This window comes from Zea mays, chromosome 2 (genome assembly GCF_902167145.1).
Source record: "Zea mays cultivar B73 chromosome 2, Zm-B73-REFERENCE-NAM-5.0, whole genome shotgun sequence".
Lineage (NCBI taxonomy): Eukaryota > Viridiplantae > Streptophyta > Magnoliopsida > Poales > Poaceae > Zea > Zea mays.
In genome coordinates this window covers 235,309,457-235,329,493 of record NC_050097.1, presented here as the reverse complement: position 1 = coordinate 235,329,493, position 20,037 = coordinate 235,309,457, and the positions used below count along the sequence as shown (strand labels likewise).

General features: G+C 42.4%; 1 protein-coding gene across 1 annotated transcript; it reads left to right on the top strand.

Moving 5' to 3' along the window:
- Positions 1-7,426: 7,426 nt before the first annotated feature.
- LOC103648158 (disease resistance protein Pik-2) lies at positions 7,427-13,759 on the top strand. The gene is made up of 2 exons (XM_008672648.1): positions 7,427-8,453; positions 11,264-13,759. Exons 1-2 carry the CDS (start codon positions 7,564-7,566, stop codon positions 13,512-13,514), a joined length of 3,141 nt encoding a protein of 1,046 aa, XP_008670870.1. The 5' UTR covers positions 7,427-7,563; the 3' UTR covers positions 13,515-13,759.
- Positions 13,760-20,037: the final 6,278 nt, after the last annotated feature.

The following is a 20,037-nucleotide window of genomic DNA, read 5'->3' as shown; positions in this document are numbered from 1 at the left end:
AGACTAAACTAGATCTAATCCTACGACTAAATTACTCCTACTCCTAGAAATTGGAAGAACGGAAAGGTAAAACTAAAAGGTAGATTTGATTTGATCGATTGTTGGGGGTTCAATCAGTCGTACCCTTCATCTATATAAAGGGGGAAGGTATGGATCCGTTAAAAGTCGTGTCCCGAGTTAATTTCGTAGATTTAGCCAACAAATACCGCAAGCAACTCGGTACCCTAGCTGGTTCTACGCACGCGCGGACCGTTCGCGCTACCACCGCGGACCGTCCGGATCGTGGACCGTCCGGCCTCAGGGTCGGACCGTCCGCACTGACATTTTTTGTGCTCAACATATGCTCCCCTGCGTTTTAGTGGAGGTTGACGAACCAAAAGCATATGAACTAAGCTTGATATAAGTCACCGACTTTTCAATATGGTGATCATTCAATAGAGCACCAATGTATAAAGGTTGTTTCAGATTGCATCTTTCTCGGTCATGACCATTTAATCAATGGATCAAAATGAATAGAATGAAGGTGCCCCCCGTCTGGATAGACAAAGGGACTATGAATGCACCATAGATTCATTATCGTACCAGTCCATATTTGGACAGGACAATATATTGACGATGAGTAAATGAGTGGAAAGCACTCTGGCCTCACACGATGAATAGGCGATGTTTGTTGCGCCTCCTTTCGGGTCGTTTTGTTTTGGCGGGTGAACGAGGTTTCTTTGTTGGTCGATCACCTAGAACAACCTTCTTGCTAGCATATTTAGAGAGCAACTGATCAAAAGTAGGGTCAGCTTTGACCAGCCGACCATGTGTGCTTTGCTCTTGCGTTTCTTTCCTTATTTTGTGTGCTAGCATATTGTATCTGAAGGAAGTGAACTTTATTGATAAATGCAGCATGCCATATACATTGCATGACTCATTTGCATCTGAAGTTTTGTCGTGACCTATGGTCCGGCCGTACCGTTACAACTTAGCATCGTACGTTGCCCGAGGAGGGATACGATGCGGCTTCATACCCTTAGAGGTATGAAGGCAGAGGACATATGCATTGCATTCATATACATTCATTGAAGTGATATTTGTAGATGATGTGGTTTTATACCCTCAGAGGTATGAAGATAGAGGACCTACACATTGCATTCCTATGCATACATTGAGTGATATTTGCAGGTATTGTTGACACAGGGAAGTGTTATACAACCCATTGTGGTTGTTCGAGGAAATGAGATGGTATTGGTTATATTGGGACTACTGAGTTCTATATCTACAAGTATTTCTGATCTTAATTGTGATTCTTTTAAAATGTTGATTAATTCAATTTGTGGTTTAAATATCTCGTCAAAACAATTTGCTTGCTGAGATGTTTCATCTCACTTTTGCATTACACAATGCAGGTGCTTGTTACTCATCAAGGGGAGTGGGAAGTAGCAGCACATCCACCTTCACTCTCATAATAATGCTGCCTAGGCGCAGTCATGATTTAATTAGAAACTTCTTGTCCAAGGATGTTTGTTTTTAAGTAGTTGTGCACACTGGTTAATTTAGTTCATGTCGTTATGGTTGTTTTCCCATTGCTAGCAGATTATTAATGTCTATTATATTTTCTTATTATGATATCTATTTATACTTTGTTGCTTCCCCGTTTATGCAATTTTCAAAGGAGATGTTGTCGAAATTTTATATATGAACGTTAGATGTGTAGTTTAGTAGCATTCTGGGGTGTTTGTGGATCCCGGGGTGTTACAGTTGGTATCAAAGCATAGGCTTTAGATTCTTGGTAATTTGAAGATAAATTTAACACACTTGCACATATAGAAAGGGTATGTGTTCAAATATCTTTGATATATATTAATGTCTTTGAAGTGCAGATGACAATAATTTCACCCCTTCCTATTCCTTTATGGTGATGTGGTAAGTTGTTTATGACTTAATGCCTGATATAATTTATCTCTAAATCTTTATATTGTTTTATTAATGCGTTTGATATCACTGGTCTTTTGTGAGATTGAAGTTGTTATTATGCTTGTGATATACAAGTATGCCTATGTTGTTTTCACCTTGTTTTCATGGTTGAGTTTTATGACAATAATATTGTTATATATGCTTGATTGAGGATGTTTCTAAGAGGAGTTTGAATTGCGTGTTTTGGGTTACAAGGTAACCATCAATTTGAATTTAAGTTGTTGAGCGGTTGGTGGATAGTTCCAACTATCTTTGCAAAGAATGATTGTTTATGTCGAGAAACCAGTTCTGAAAGAAATGAATATTGATACTTTATATGGATTTTTGTGGGAAGTCTTTACATAGCCAGAATGGCTTACATGCCTCTCTTCTATTGTGTGTTTTAGTTGCCACAAAGCCTAGATGTGGTTTAAAGTGGTTGCCTGTTAGTCATACTAATTGTAGAATAAATCTTTGATTTTCTTGATCCATTGATTATGTATTAATACGTTGGGGATCTGATGGTTCCCTTCCCGATGCATGCTTGTGGAGCCATTGTTGGACCACCTATCTATTGGTTTGAATGAAGTCATTGCCTAGCCTAGAGTTGGTTGTGTGTGGTTAGTCACCTATTCCTAACTGATGTGGTTTTTACATCAGCTTGATATGTTTGTCAAATGTGTGAAGGATTACGGGGTTATTATTGACCTTGTATATCTGGTACTTTGAGTGCATCGTATGATAGAATGAAATGTAAGTTTCTGAACTACAGTAGATGAAGACTTATATTATGTGTAGGTTAACCTTACTAGTTTGGATATTTTTCTTAGTTCAGTTGTTGGATGAAGTATAGTGACATTGGTTAACCAAGTATTGTGTTGTTGTGTTGTCCATGCTCTTTGTGGAGCTTTTGGCATTTCTTCGATGACCTGTGCCGCGCAGAATGTTATTGGGTTCTTGTTGGCTTTATTGCTCCATTAGTTCTGTAGACTTTCTCCCTATAGTGGGGTGCAAAGAATGTTAGATTACATGATTATCTTTTCATGATGGCAAGAACAAGGTTTAGGAAGATTAGGAGTTTTGGTTTCAATAGAACTACTTGTTTCGTGGTGCTTTGAGGTGAGGTGTTTGATCTTCTTATACATTCATCTAGTGTGGATGTTTCGCCATTTAATTAAAATGAATTGTTGAAGTTGGTAAGGTTTGTGCTTAGTGCATATTACCCCTTCATAAAAGAGTGTTGTTTTAAGACATTGATGTTGATGTATAGCTGCATCTAAATTCGATGGTGTGAAATTGTAGTGTTGATTGCATCTATGACTTGCTTTGAGCTTTATTGCATGTTGTTTCATGCTTGATGTCAGGTCGTGTAGTTTACTTAGACAATTAGTCCAAGGTAGAAGTTCTTGTGTTAATTAAGACCAATTTTGGACCCATGTTTTGAATGGTGGTGCTATATCTTGGGTGTTTTGCTTGGAGTGGCCGAATTCGAGGACGAATTCTTTTTAAGGGGGGTAGAGTGTAATATCCCAAAAAAATGTTGACCAAAAGTTGATCTTCGGTGCGTGGATGAGGGAAAGGGTTGTGGGCCGTTGGATGCAAAGTCAGAAGTCATCTGAGGCGTCGTTTCTTTCTCCCACAAAACTCTAGGTGGCCACCCCCTTTTCCCTTCCCCCCTCTCTTGGCCGCCACCCCCCTTTTCCCTTGGCTGACCGCCCCCTCTCCTCCCATTGCAGCCGCCCTCCATTGCTTCCTCCTCCCTAGATCTCCCCCCACGCAGCAAGGATCGAGAAGAGGAGGAGCACGTTGAATTGAAGAGGAAGAGAGGATCAAAGAGATGTTCTACCTCATCTCTTCTTGCAGATTTTCTTGGGGAAACCTTAGGTAAGGATAAGATCCATGTTCCTCCATGTAATTATGTGTTTTTGGAGGCTGTGGATCATGGGGATTGAAGGATTAGAGGTTGGATTAGATGTGGGGTTAGATTTTGATCTCGAAATTAGTGTGTGCAGAATGGAAGATTCGACAGTTTCTGTTCATGCTAGTTTTCCGTGCTCTTAGTGTCCTAAAAAAAATAAAATGTCTATCTATGAGTTGTAGATAATTTGTAGATATTTCGGTGGCCATGAAGAACACCTCAATCGGACATCAGATCAGAAAGTTATTACAGTTTGATTATAGCAGTTTTTCAGTCTCACAGTTCTGTGCAGAATCTGTTCTCTTAAGATTTAGGCAATTTTATCAACAGAATTAAACTTTAGGTTGGTTAAAGAAGTTGTAGATCATTTCATAAGATTTCCAGATTGTTAAAGAGTGCATTCATATGAATTTTGAAACTCCAGTTATGTTTGTTTTACTGTGGCTGTTCCTATTTGCGTGACAAAAAAGAGCGGGTCTGTTCACTGGTAGGTTTCATCTAGTAAATGGCCGAATTGGCTGTTCCAAATATGAAGACTTTTGTAGAGGAATAAAAGTTCTTACTGCCAGCAGAATTTCATAATTTTTGGTTGAGTAGTTTGGGAGATATCGAATTTTGAAGTTAACTATGTTGCTGTCTGAAACAGATTCAGTCAGTTATCCTGTCAGATGTTTTAGATTTATAGATGCTAGAATTTAATTATCCATTGAATACCGAAGTTGTAGAGTATTTTGTGTAGATACTCATAGAGTATTTTGTTTGATATCACCACTGCTACAATCTAAGATTTCGATTCCCAGTAAAAAAAATAAATATAATAGAAAAATATGGGACAAAAAATAAATCCACTCGGTTTCAGACTTGGTACAACTCAAAATCACCATTCCTTTTGGTTCGCACAACCAAAAAATTATTCTGAAGGTCTACAGGAAGATAAAAAAATACGAAATTGTATCAAGAACTATATACAAAAGAATAGGAAAAAAGGCTCGAATAGAAAAATGGAATCAGACTCAAGTTCTGAAGTAATTACACATATAGAAATTCAAAAAGAAATCGATACAATCCACGTCATAATCCATATTGGATTCCCCAACTTATTAAAGAAAAAGGGAGCAATCGAAGAATTAGAGAAAGATCTCCAAAAGGAAGTTAATTCTGTAAACCAGAGACTTAATATTGCTATCGAAAAGGTTAAAGAACCTTATAGACAACCTAATATTCTTGCGGAATATATAGCTTTCCAATTAAAAAATAGAGTTTCATTCTGAAAAGCAATGAAAAAAGCTATTGAATTAACTAAAAAAGCGGATATAAAGGGAATAAAAATCCAAATTGCGGGTCGTCTAGCAGGAAAAGAAATTGCACGTGCCGAATGCATCAAAAAGGGTAGACTACCCCTCCAAACAATTCGCGCTAAAATTTATTATTGCTGCTATCCAATTCGAATTTTAAAGATACAAAATTAACAAACAGCGTTGCTGCTGTATGGCATGTGGTTCAGGGTGAGAGTCTTTCCACCAGGTCTTGGTTTCAAGTGTAGGAGCGATTTGTTGATTGTTGGCAAATGTTTGTGAAATATTTGTACTAAGTTTTATGCCCGCTAGCAGGTGGCTACACTCCAGATCATGCATAGTACATTTTTCTTCTTCGATGAAGGCAAGTGAAAGTATCGGTAATTGCTACCGTTTTGACCTGTTATTTCTATCGCCTACACTCTAATATTCAGAATTATTGGATTCTTCCATAATTGAACTATATGATGATATTTTACTTGATTGTATTATATTGATGCTCTGTAATATATTGATGATGATTATGGTTCGAGTATGACCCATGAGATTAATTCACACCTCTGAAGGCAGATGAAGTATTATTTGAGGTTTATATTGTATCTGTAGGCAGATGAAGTATTAATTGAGGTTTGTATTGTATCTCAAGGAAGTGAAGTTTATTGATAAATGCAGCATGCCATATACATTGCATGACTCATTTGCATCTGAAGTTTTGTCGTAACCTATGGTCCGACCGTACCGGTACAACTTAGCATATACGTTGCCCGAGGAGGGGTACAATGCGGCTTCATACCCTTAGAGGTATGAAGGCAGAGGACATATACATTGCATTCATATGCATTCATTGAAGTGATATTTGCAGATGATGTGGTTTTATACCCTCAGAGGTATGAAGATAGAGGACCTACACATTGCATTCCTATGCATACATTGAGTGATATTTGCAGGTATTGTTGATGCAGGGAAGTGTTATACAACCTATTGTGGTTGTTCGAGGAAATGAGATGGTATTGGTTATATTTGGACTACTGAGTTCTATATCTACAAGTATTTCTGATCTTAATTGTGATTCTTTTAAAATGTTGATTAATTCAATTTGTGGTTTAAATATCTCGTCAAAACAATTTGCTTGCTGAGATGTTTCATCTCACTCTTGCATTATTCAATGCAGGTGCGTGTTACTCATCAAGGGGAGTGGGAAGTAGCAGCACATCCACCTTCACTCGCATAATAACGCTGTCTAGGCGCAATCATGATTTAATTAGAAACTTTTTGTCAAAGGATGTTTGTTTTTAACTAGTTGTGTGTACTGGTTAATTCTGTTCATGTCGTTATGGTTGTTTTCCCATTGCTAGCAGATTATTAATGTCTATTATGTTTTCTTATCATGATATCTATTTATACTTTGTTGCTTCCTCGTTTATGCAATTTTCAAAGGAGATGCTGTCAACATTTTATATATGAATGTTAGATGTATAGTTTAGTAGCATTCTGGGGTGTTTGTAGATCCCAGGGTGTTACAATGACGGGGAGGAGGACGAATGCGGAATCAAACCCAACACAACCAAAAATCAGCGACTGCTCAAATGCGGGTTGGGACGGCTGCGAGGAGTATAGAGGGGAGTAGGTGCGAAGCCAAAGACGAGACGGTGGAGGTGAGGAAGAAGACGAGTGTGGCGGCGAGTAAGAGGAGTGAGGAGAACGGAACTAGGAGACGATGCCAACTAACGGAAGGAACAAGAACGGAGGCAACTAGGGGCAGGAAGGTAAGAACACACACGTTGCAATGGCGATCAGGCGACACTGATGCCAAATGTTCAAAGCGCGAAGGATTACGATTCCAATATTGTAATTCAAGTGTTTGAGAGTCCGATCCTCTCCACATAAGGCTATTGTTATTAGTGATGAGTTTCATGCATTGTTCCAATATTGCCGCATCAGCTTTAAACTAGGTAACTATGTATACATAGTTTCATTCACATAAAACTCTACCGTTCCCATAAATCTCTCTATATCTCTCCTCATAACTCATAAGTCACAATTGCACTATTATGTTACCAAGCATGATGTGGTCACCGTATTCAATGATTATAAAATTCCTATTGAGAATGACCCAGTTATCAAAGTGTCGTGATTCGTAGTATGTTATCAACAAGGCTGCACGCACGTACAACATCTGCACCAGATTCCTTTCGTGCATCGTGCATGCATTCTCTAGGGACTTTGCACGGCGTGCCTTTGCCTTCCCACAAAGCCATGCCATGTTCTCTTTGTGTCAAGGCCAGGCCAGGATTCCAACGATTGGTAGTTTATTTGCTTCGCATGCACATTGCATGGGGAACGAACCAAGAGCTTCTTCTCGACCAGCAGCGAGCCCACTAGCTAAGATCGAGCGACGTAGTTGATGCCATGGACCTCGTGGTCGGCGCCTCCAACGACGCTGTGAATTCCCTATTGAACAAGCTCGGGAGCCTCCTGGCCCAGGAGTACACTTTGATCGGAGGCGTCAGCGACGACATCCAGTACATCAACGATGAGTTGGCCAGCATGCAGGCCTTCCTTAACAGGATTAAACAGGAGGCGAAGCACGACGAGCAGCGCCAGGACTGGATGAAGCAAGTCCGGGAGGTGGCCTACGACATCGAAGACTGCGTCGACAACGCCCGCCATCGCCTCAGTGGCGAGCCCCGCGGCAGTGGGAGGCTTGCCAGCCTCAAGAGGGCATGGTACCTGCTCACCACGCTGCACGCGCGCCACCGCATCGCCACTGACCTCGGCAACCTCAAGGCCCGAGCGCAGAACGTCAGCGAGCGGCGCACCAGGTACGGGGTCGAGAATCTGGGAAACCCGCCGCTGGTCGCTGCAGGTGGTGGGTCGACTTCAGACCTGGCCAACGCCCCCGTTGACCGCCCAGCACCCCCTCCCGCGCTCATCTGTGCCATGGCACCCGTGGGCATCGAGGACGCCAAGGAGGAGCTCAAGCCATGGTTCACGTTCATGGATGATGCGAAGCAGCAGGTCGCTAATGATCATCAGCCGAGGATCCATGCCATTGTAGGGTTTGGTGGCCTCGGCAAAACCACTCTTGCCAGGGCCTTGTACCGCGAATTTGGGAATGACTTTGATTGCAGGGCATCCGTTTTGGCGTCACAGAAGTTCCATCTCCCCACGGTTCTCAGAAGCCTTATCAGGCAGTTTCACGACCAGCAAGCAAGTGATTCCAAGAATGGCGCCAAGATGGAGGAATTGGGACAAGAGGCGCTCAAACAGCTCCTCGCCCGTCACATACAAGACAAGAGGTAATGTATAAAAGTCTAACTCGCTGAGCCATCTAGCTCTCTAAATTGTCCCTTTCTAGCTAAATTTAGCTAGCCACTACGGCTAGCCAAACTAACTTGTTTGTTAGAGTCTGTTGGAATGAGGTGCTACATGTAGAGTGTAATTTTTATGAAGATATAAATAGAACAGTAAAAAATAAAGTCTCTTGAAGATGCTATGTTCGTGTTCTAAATTTTTTGGAAATCTATCTCAAAAGAACCTTTAGGTTAAGCTTGCTTGGCCTAGAGCAATATTGGGATGGGTGGCCGACCAGGAAGTCTTCTCGGCTATGCATGAGTGAGGATAAAGTGCACACAAAATACTCATGTTGGTTTGTGCGGATGGTCTATAATCTTAGAGAGCTGACAGGAGTATGTACTATCGGTCCGAGAGTGGATGTGGTGTTACAAGTACACTGTCTTGGTTAGAGTGCCATGGAAGAAGGTATTATTGATGTCTAGCTGGTAGACCACCCAGTCCCTAGAGATCAGAGGGCGAGGGAGAGGACGATTTGAACAATTATAGATTTCACGATAAGGCTAAAGGTCTTGTTGTAGTCCACTTTAGGAGCTAGCTGAAGCCCTAACGAACCCAATGGGCCTTATATGGATCTAGAGTGCTATCAGACTTAAGCTTGTGCTGAAATATCCACTTACTAGTGACCACATTGTTGCTAGAGGACACAACACTAGGTCCCATGTGTGGTTGGTCAGCAAGGCCTCATAATGCTCCTCCATAGCACTACGCTAGTGGGGGTTAGCGAGCGCATTACTAACGAAGGATGATACATGAGAGGGAGGTGGAGCGGTGGGGCCATGAGCACCAGCTAGTCTATAGGTCGGAGAACACCAGTCAACCGTTGCTTGACCATTGGGTGGGCGTGGTATGGGTCGTGGTGGATGGCGTCTAGATGGTGCACCAACGGCTTGGCATGGGAATAGGTTGGGGCACTAGGTGGCTCATCGGTAGAGTGAACTAGTGGACAGGGACACACATGTTGCTAGTAGACATTGGCAGGATCGATGAAATGAGCCATATGTGTCGAGAAGTATAGGGTCGTACGTGGCATGATCAGAGGTGATAGGGTCATACGTGGTACGGTCGAAGGTGACAGGACCTCACGGGGCACTGTTGGACTAAGAGAAAGTTCTGTATGATGTTGGGAGCAACAAGTATGGTGTTGAGCTACAAGGGGCCAAGAAGGACTAGGTCACGTACCTAATGAGGTGACAGGCAGAGTCGACACATTGCTGACAATGATGGAAGAAGGAAAGATGGGGTTGTAGGGATGGGGTAAAGAGACAGTACCTTGGTCAGGAGTGGTGTGGTATGAGGCGTTGTAGCTAGCAACCCAATCGGTGGAAGTAGCAGGAGTGGGCTACAATGACATGAGGTGAGAGGAGAGATCCAACGGAGACACCCTCCCACAGAGCCTCTAGGATGGGTGTTAGGGTCGCCACTATCGAGCAGGCTCACATCAAGTATGGGCGGTGGTGACGGCATGGCCTCTATCATCATGGAGACATTATCAACACTTCGGAACACAATGGTCCTAGAGAGTGGTGGGCCTCGGGAGGGTGGATGAAGGCTAGAGGGTGGTGGAGCTCAACACAGTAGCAGAGAACTAGATTCATGTCCTGATCAAAGGCCATGAACGAACGTGCCCCGAAGGAATTATGCATCTTGAAGGGATACACGCACATAGTACGGAGGCACGTGGACCACAGTGGAGCGAAAGATAAGCGTCGAGAGAGCAGGTGCAGAAAGGGATAGCTCGACACCCTCAGGGCGCCCATGCCCCTATGTTGCTGGAGGAAGGGGACAACTAGGAGCGGTGTATTGGGCCACGATAGAGAAGGGGGAGAGCGAGGAGGACTATGCGGCCACTGATGGATAGCACGACAGGGCAGTCCACGTGCAAGGCGAGGAACGCCTGGCACAGAGGAGTGTGGTGCGTGGGCACGGCTGTAGAGATCGTTGCTAGCGAGCGTACTCCATGAAGGGCAGGCAGGACACACACTGAATGGAGAGGGGATGTCGGTAGTGTGGGCTCCAACGCGAGGGAAACAGATGACAGGGCTAGCACCAACACATTGAGAAACTGGAGGAAGGGGTGGTAGGGATGAAAATGGGTATTCAAATGGACAAATTTAATATTTTAAAATAGATATGTATAAAATTTGATGTTTATTTTTTCTTATGTTATATCCTATTTATTCACAATCAAAGAAAAAAGACTAAAAAACTGGTATCCGAATAAGTATCCGTTTTCACCCTGAAGAGGGTCAGCCACGATCAAGAGGGAAGCGTGGGCGCAGTCCCTAGCGCGCACTCGCGGACAAGGGCCAGAGGCGAGGGGACGTCGTGCATGCTGTTAGGCAGTGGCGGAGGACCCATTATGGCTTAGTATGGCATCAGTCATGTCTAAATTTATAAAACCTATATATCTTCCACTATAATCACAAATGGAGATTTGGTGCAATGGATAGACTGCTACATTTAAAGATGTAGGTAGTAGGATGGATTCTTGTTGTCTATACTCTAGTATTAACCACAATCTATATGTATTGAGGTAAATTAAGATATACACATGTGGATTAGAGTCAATAATAGAATATCCAAATAAAGATTGAGGGGGTGGTGCGGCCGCGTCAGGGATGGGATATGCTAATGTTTTTAAAAAAACCAATGTATACCAAAAGAAACAATGTTTGTTTCATAAGTACCTTTGGTAAAGTAATACTCGCTTGGATTGGAATACTGACTTAGTTGTAAATAACTGTTGTAATAGGTACCATATCTTGATCGATGACATATGGTCTGTATCAGCATGGGAAAGCATTAGGGATTCTTTGCCAAAATGCAAGAGGGGCAGCTGCGTAGTGGTGACAACTAGGTTCAGATCTGTAGCTGAAGCCTGCCGCCGTCAACAAGGCCGTGTCCATGAGCTGAAGCCACTCGATGAGTACAACTCCTACAAACTCTTCCGTCGGATCATCTTGAGTGCTCCTGATGTACCCTCTAATGGTGCAAGAGCTCTTCTGAAGAAATGCGGAGGTTTGCCCCTGGCCATAATTCTAGTCGCAGGGCTAGTGGCTAGTAAGCTGAGATCAGCGTCAGATGTTGCCCCTAAAGAGAAGAAGGACCATTCGACTCAAGTGGACTGGGATGTAAGTGAAAAGTTGGATGAATTCATGGTAAAAGTGGAGAAGCAGGACGTTGTTAGTACCCATATAGAACAGGACAATGAGATTATTAGTGAACGGTTGGACAAATTCATGGTCCAAGTGGGCGAGGATTTAAGTGAGGATCTAGAGAAAAATCTCTCCACAGAAGGAGTCACAGAGATAGTGAACCACTGCTATACCCAATTGCCTGCAGACCTTAAGACCTGCCTACTCTACCTGAGCATGTTTCCCAAGGGTTGTTTCATCAGTAGAAAGCGTCTGATCAGAAGATGGATCGCCGAAGGGTTCATCGCTGAGAAGCACGGGAAGACAGTGGAGGAAGTAGCCGAGGACTGCTTCAACGAGCTCATCAGCAGGAACCTAATCCGAGCGGTCAACAACAGCAGCAACGGCAGGGTGAAGAGCTGCCAGGTCCACGACATGGTCCTCGAGCACATCGTCGTCAAATCAAACGACGAGAACTTCATCACGGTGGTTGGCGGCCACTGGCACACACCGTTCCCAAGCTACAAGGTGCGCCGGCTGTCCGTCCAGAAGAGCGATCAGCCAGAGAAGGAGACGGTGGAGAGGATGAAGCTGTCGCACGTCCGGTCTCTGACGGCTCTGGGCAGTTTCAAAGCTCTCCGTTCTACCCTGTCCAAGTTTCAGATACTGCAGGTGCTGGACCTTGAGAGCTGCAAGGATCTATCCCTGACCAACCAGCTCGACAAGATATGCGGGATGCATCAGCTCAAATACCTTAGTCTGCGAAGGACAGACGTCGAGGAGATCCCCAAGGAGATCGGTAGGCTGGAGTATCTTCAGGTACTTGACATAAGGGATACAAACATCTTGCAGCTGCCTCCATCTGTCGACAAGCTACAGCATATCGTGCATCTTCTTGCTGGAAGCAAGAGCAAGCGGATCGGGCTGGCATTGACTGAAGGGATAACAAAGATGACGGCTCTGCAGACGCTGTCTGGGATTGAAATCGCTGGAAGCTCTACGGCCGGTAGTGATGATGTTGCCAGGGGTGGATCATATAACCAAGGAACAGACAAGAAGAAGGAGGCACAGCCAGGCTGCTGCTCAACAACCGCGAGCACCAATGCAACAGATGGCTATAGTGGCCGCTGCTGGCGATGCAAGGCGGCTAGCAAAGGGTCGACGAGAGGACTGCATGCCCTGGAGAATCTGACGAACCTGAAGAAGCTCACTGTCTACAGGCTTCGGACCTTCACCGAGATGGACAACGTTCTACTGGTGTCTGCCATTGAGCACCTCAGCAGCTGCTCCCTCAAGGTTCTTGCTATTGATGATGACTTCACGGGCTTCCTTGACAGCTCGCTCGTCGCTTCACAGGCCCCACCGGAGCACCTGCACACCCTGGGGCTCTCCGGCATGCTGTCCAAGGTGCCTGACTGGATCGTCCACCTGCACAACCTGGAGAGCCTGACCCTTTCCTTGACCTCGCTCACGGCGAGCACTTTGGTGGTCCTTAGCAAGCTCCCAGACCTCTTCTCTCTCGTTTTCACCATGGATTCTACGATGAAGAAGACGAACGTGCTCCAGATTCTGCACAAGGGAGGGGAGATCTTTGTGCAGGCTGGAGGGTTCGAGAAGCTCAAGCTGCTGCGCTTTGCCACGCCGGTGCTGCCACCTCTGAGCTTTCTGGGAGGAGCAATGCCGAAGCTTGAGAGCCTTGAGCTTACGTTCGTGACGATGGCGGGCGTGTACGGCCTGGAAAACCTTGCGAGCCTTCGGCAGGTGCTCCTCACAGTCAGCAGCCACGCACCCCAGGTTGCCAAGATGAAGGTGTCTCAAATAAAGGCGTTGACGAGAAAGAATCCCGAACAAGCCCAGCGTGGTCGTTGACGAGTACAACGACCTATAATATAAGCAGATACACATCTCCAAGCCAAGCGAGCATGCACGTATAGCGTGTACTTGTCTATTACTTGCTTTTGTGTCGTTTTCCCCCAAATTAATATGCAGTATAGCGTGTTCATTCATTGTAATGTGTAAGTATCGTACTTAATTAGTTTATTATGTAACACCCAAAATTTGGTGAGAACAAAGGAAAAAATGTTGGGATCATGTGAAAGTTTTTATTTATTTGATCCCGTATTTCTTTTTAGATAACAGTAACACAATGTACCGCCCTTCACCACCACTGTTCCGGCCAACAAAATACGAGCAAAGGAAAAAAAAAAGAAACATCCGAAGAAACCACGCAGGGTGCAATAAAAACGAATACTAGTAAACAAAATTAGGACGATACAATACTATAATAGAAACACATCTGCAGCTTTACGGTGATCTACATAAATGTTGTCTCCAAAGGCTCGACAGGCGTTCCTCAGGGCTTCTTTGTCCTCGTCACACCTCTGCAGCTACGTCCAGAACCAGCACCAGTGGGTCCCACGTAAAGTACCTGCATATATGTTTTAGACGAACATTTTTCAAAGACTATATCATTTCTACTAAGCCATAACCCCAGCATAACGCAGCCACCCCTACCATAATCGGTGATTTGGCTTTGCTATTGAGTCCATATAGCCAATCACCGTACACATGATTTATACTCATATTGGGGCTGCCACGCCAAAGGTAATATGAACCGCTCTCCAAACGAACTTAGCAAAATGACAGTCAAAGAATAAATGTTGGATCGTTTTATTGCATGAACAAAAAAAAACACATCTCTTATCTCCTTGCCAATTCCTACGCCCCAGATTGTCCTTTATTAGCACCACCCATTTTTAAGATACCACATAAAAACTTTGATTTTAAGCGGAATCTTACTACACCATCTATAGTCTTTTCCCGGCCTACTAACAACCCCATTGATCATTAGCGTATTATACATTGAATGAGTCGAGAATTTTTTTGTTCTAATGGAGATCCCACGTAAAAATATCTCTAGCCTCATTCAAAGTAACATTTGTCAATAAAGCTACCAGATTATGCCATGCAGCTAGGTTACGACCCTCCAGCCCCGGCCCCTCCTGGAGGAAATATTGAGCGATACTAAATTCATTATCGAGGTTATGGAATCGTTCTTACAATGGACTATGCAATATAGAGATGGAAATCTATTCCACAAGGTAAAGTTTACTAACCACCTATCCTCCCAAAACCCAACATTCTTCCCATTTTTGGCGATGAAGGTTTCTAGTTTCAAGAATTTCTCCTTCACTTTCATAAGACCTGACCAAAATTGAAAGTCGCTCGGATTTTTAACTAACTGTCTGATCATCTTATCTTTGACATATTTCCTCCTCAATAAGTATTGGCACATCACATCCTTGTTTATCAGTTTGAACAACCACTTGCTCAAAAGACATTGCTTCTGGATGTCTAAATTTTTAATGCCCAAACCACCCTGGTCTTTTGGTTGACAGATTATACTCCATTTAATTAATCTGTATTTCTTTTTATTATCATATGCCTGCCAAAAGAAACTAGATCTATAAAAGTCCAGCTTTTCAAGCACTCCACGTGGCACCTCGAAAAAGGATAGCATGAACATTGCTATGCTAGAAAGAACGGACTCAACCAGAACCAACCTCCCCCTACAGACAAATGTTTACCTTTTCAGCTACTCAACTTCTTGTTTATCACGTTCCGGCTTGGATGACTTGTTCCTACTTGCTTCCTTGCTTGACACGCTGCACAAGGTCTGTCTTTGTCAAAACAGACATCGGTTAGTCTTAACACATGTTCTCCCTTTAGAAGCTTATGAAGGTTCTTCATCCCAACGTGTGCTAGACGGCGATGCGAGAGCCAGCACAAGTTAGTCTTAGCATGTAAACATGCATCTAGATCAGTATTCTCTTTAGAAAAATCGACAAAATAAAGCTTGCCATCTAGTACAACTTTAAATGATATTGAACCATCACTTTTTCTAAAGACAGTTACATCAACATTTGTAAACAAACAATTATAACCCATATGACATAACTGACTTACAGAAAGCAAATTGTAACCAAGCTATTCTACAAAAAACACATTTGAAATGGAATTCTTAGTAGTAATCGCTATCTTACCCAAACCTTTTACTTTGCATTGATTCCCATCTCCAAAGATGATCACATCATGCATGAGAATCCTTACACGACTACTAGATGGGTTGTTCGGGTTCATGGGCCTTACACCACTACCGGATGGCTTGTACCCTCACAAACCATCATCAAATACATCACGCCTTGTGCCCCTCATTCGAATACCACCAGAGATATAGAGAGAGATAGAAGGATGATCTTGGGTGAATGTAGCTGAGGAAGGGAGATGAGAAAGTGAGGGAGAAAAAAACCTGCTTATATACTATAAGGTTTTATATCGACCATTGTCAACACCGGTACAAAAGGAAAATGTGTGAACTCATCCAACAACCAAAATTGGGTGAAAAGGAAAGAACAAGGTCATTTGACATGAGAAAAGTCGGTTCCCAAAGACATGGACAATGGCTCAAAAGGCAACCAAGAAGAAGCAAAATTTGGTTCCTAGAGACATGGGTAATAGCTCGACACAAAAATTAAAGCAAAGGTGGCAGTCCTCAAGAAGTGATAGAAAGGGCTTAACACCACTAGCAAAAACCAACAAGCAACTCAAAACTTCTAGAATAACGCTAATCTCTCTAGAAGAGGCAAATGTTCAACACAACTAGCAAAGTGATCAAATCAGTCTCAATGGCAGGCATCTAATAATGGAGTACCCCAAAAAGTGCGGCGGACTAGGATCGTCCTAATGATAATATGGTCTCAGAAGATGAAGTCACCATGCATGGTCATCGCGCCTCCGCCATGCATCCATCGGTGGTGTTTGCAGGACAGGACTACACGGCTAGCTGGTGCAGTCGTGCTGTCCCTTTCCGTCCATTATGCTCAGTCAGCGGTTGCAGTCTTTGTCTGATTTGGATTTCGCTAGACAATATGAAGAGTGGCTATCCTAAATTCCAAATTTGTTTCGAGTACTGTTCATGCTTTAATTTTATGGGCTGTCAAAGACATGTTGTTGTGCTGCCCAAGTTGCACGTTCCATTAATTGTCCAATATAATCTGCTGTTCCAGCTGGTTGTTAGTATCAACGCTGCTTCAAAACATTTGATCTATTTGAGACATGTTCCCTGACTATGTGGCGTGTTGGAGTTTGGACTATTTCAGGCTTTCAGCTCATTTGTACAACCGCAGCGCTGGCCCAGTTCATCATTTTCTGCTAGGTAGATGTCAACCAATGTGCATGTAAGTAGTGATGGTGTGCATGATTAATTATCCAAAGTTTTAAACAGCTCCTCGATCGTAGGGGGTTTGATATGAGCATGTACCTAGTGGCAAGTGTATGCTCATCTGCGTTGTGCTATGATCTTAAGAAAACTTGAGGTACGTTGTTTAAAACTTTGGATTTCAAAATCCATGAAATAATTAAAACGGTATTTTAGGACAGCTTTTTGTCCTCGTCTAATAAGCGGAAGTTGTAGATCCTGTCGAGAGCTGTATTTTATAATATAGAGTATATCTCCATCTGAGTTTATAAGAAAAAAAACAATTATGAATTGTTTTTATACAACTATTTTATAAGACGCTTATATATAACACTAGGTCTATGCTCGTGCGTTGTCACGGAAAACACATGAAATCGTTATATGTGTGATACCGTAAATCAAACAATATATCATAACATGACTTCTCGTCCTAAATTAGGTATATATAAAATTGCATGATCTTAACAACACTGTTATATTTCACTTAGGCACCGTTTGTTTCGTTGAAATTGAATTCCATTTTAATAATTATAATTTAGAAAAAACTAATTAAGTTCATATATTTATATATTTAATATATTTGTATATTATGCTAAATCATATGAGAGAGATAGTTATATAATATATTTATGTTATAGCGAAGCAAGTAGAAGAGTGTGTTATAAGTTGTGCATCGGAAAAATAGCATGTAAATCTATAGAATCGATTTCCATCTCTCACTCCATGAATTTGAGATAGGCTTATATGATAACTTTGGAAAATGGTCGAATGTCACATTCTAAAAAATAGCATATTTCATTAGTAAGATTCCAATTCCTCAAAATGAAAGGAAACAAACGGGACCTTAAGGTCTTGTTCAATTATTTCGATCTCATGTGGATTAGATGGGATTGAAAAAAATTATGAAAAATTTTAATTTGTTTAGGATTTAAACCCACCTAATCTCACCAAGTCCATATGGATTGAGAGCGAAACAAACAAGCCCTAAGATTTGGAATGATAAAGGTCAATACAGCATGCGACAACACTACAAAAGTTAAAGATAATCATAACTTTCATCAAAAGATAGACATAAGTAGGTAGGCTTGCCGGTGATTACCCAACATATCATAACCACTACATCTGAGTAGAGTAAGGAATACAACAAATTAGAGAAACTCCAACAGCCTAGGTATAAATCCTAGCAAATTTTAGAGTATTAGGCTGGCTCCAACAAGACCCTCTAAAGGGTCCTGTACCCTAAATTTAGAGGACGAGGACGTCCTCTACTCCCTCCAGCAACGTCCTCTAAACGGTCCTCTAAATTTAGAGAACGCTGCTGGATCCTCTATATGTAGAGTTTCTCTAAACGGTTCTCTATCTATTTGAATACTTTAAACAACCGGTTTAATAAAACTAAAATATGTACAATACATTTGAGAGTATGACAAATACGTATGTACAAAAATTAAAAAATTAAAAATGTGTTTAATATAGGTATTTACATATAGAGGACGTGATTTAGAGGACGTTGTTGGAGAGAAAGTAGATATAGGAGATGGAATCTTTTAGAGAAGACTGTAAAGGACGGATATAGAGGATGTATATAGAGGACGTTGCTGGAGACAGTCTTAGGGTTGTAAAAAAGATAGACAAGTTCCTAATCGATGGGTGCATACAACAAACTCTAATTTTAGATGATAATCTGTAAAATCTCAACAACCAAATCATATCGTTGCTTTTTTGGCACATGATTTTTCATCTCTTGTTGTAGCCAACGCACTGGATGTCCACAGGTCGCTTTTTTATTTTTCATTTGTTGATCTAGCCACCGCTCGACACAGCTGGACATCCACAGATCCTTTTTTGCGTCGCTTGTTTACTTTTCTTCGCTGGCGTTCAGCACTGCAACAACTCGGGTGATTATTTTCTGCACTGCTTCCCTCCGGCTTACCTTCTACAAACCAATTTCCCGCCGAAAATGCTTTACGTTCCTGTAGTGCGAGATAGCTCAAGAGACTAAAAGGCATTGAGCTTCCCTCGAGTTAGCAATGAGCCAAAGTACTGCAAGAGTGGGGGCGTTTGCCCAACTTGAATAGGAACACTTTGCAATTTTTAATAAGCAAAACAATTTAGTCAAGTTAAGGAGCCGGTACTGGAAGCTGATTGACTGTATGTGTAAAGATCAATCCTGATAGAAAGAGAAGCATGTGATAAAATTAACCATTGCACTACAAAGCCCTGGGTACAGCCTAATGGGCAACAAACTCTATCTCTACCATAAATACAATCATACCAAAAATATAAAAGCCCTATGGGGCTGTACAGATTTATCTTTAACAATAATAATAAGTCACCAGTAAGCATCGAAGGTTTCTCTTCCAAAGTATACAAAAATAATCACTTTAATCAACAAGGCCTGACAAAAAACAGAATATACATGCACAAGGTTCAGTTGCTAACCCAAACCTGCAATGTTGACTGAACCTGTGTATGACTGAACATGTGTTTGAGTGAGAGTACACTGAACATGTGATATTTGTAGACTGAACCTGATGTTTCATTGTGCAGCCCTGCACTTAAAATTACACTGAACCTGGCCAATTCACTGTCAAAGAACAATGTGATGCACAATTTCCTATCAAACAAATAGCAGGGATATGCAAGAAGAATCAAGTAACAATGGTAGCCATCTTCCCTGCCAAGCAACAAAGGGCGTACCCAGTGTCGTATGCTTCCCGCATTGTGCGGGGTCTGGGGAAGGGTGTCTTTAAGAGTCAAGCCTTACCCGCATAATATGCGAAGGCTGGGCCTCGAACCTAGGACTTTCCGGTTAGAGACGGTAGGCTCTACTGCTGCACCAAGCTCGCCCTTCTAGCAGAAAAAAGAACTGCGGACTATAGAACCAATGATTTATTGCTGAACTAAGAAAGTTGTGTAAGGAAAATGGACCCCAGGCCATTTGGCTAAATGAGTTTTGGTGTTTGATGAACAACACAATCCGTGAACTAATAAGTTTTCTAGTGTTTGTGTTTGTAGTTCACAGGATGCAATATTTACTTGGACTAAGGAATTGAGGAAAGCAACACCTTAAAAGAAGACATAAAATGATGCACAGAAGTCCAAGACTCAAGAACAAAAGAAGCCCAAAGAAAT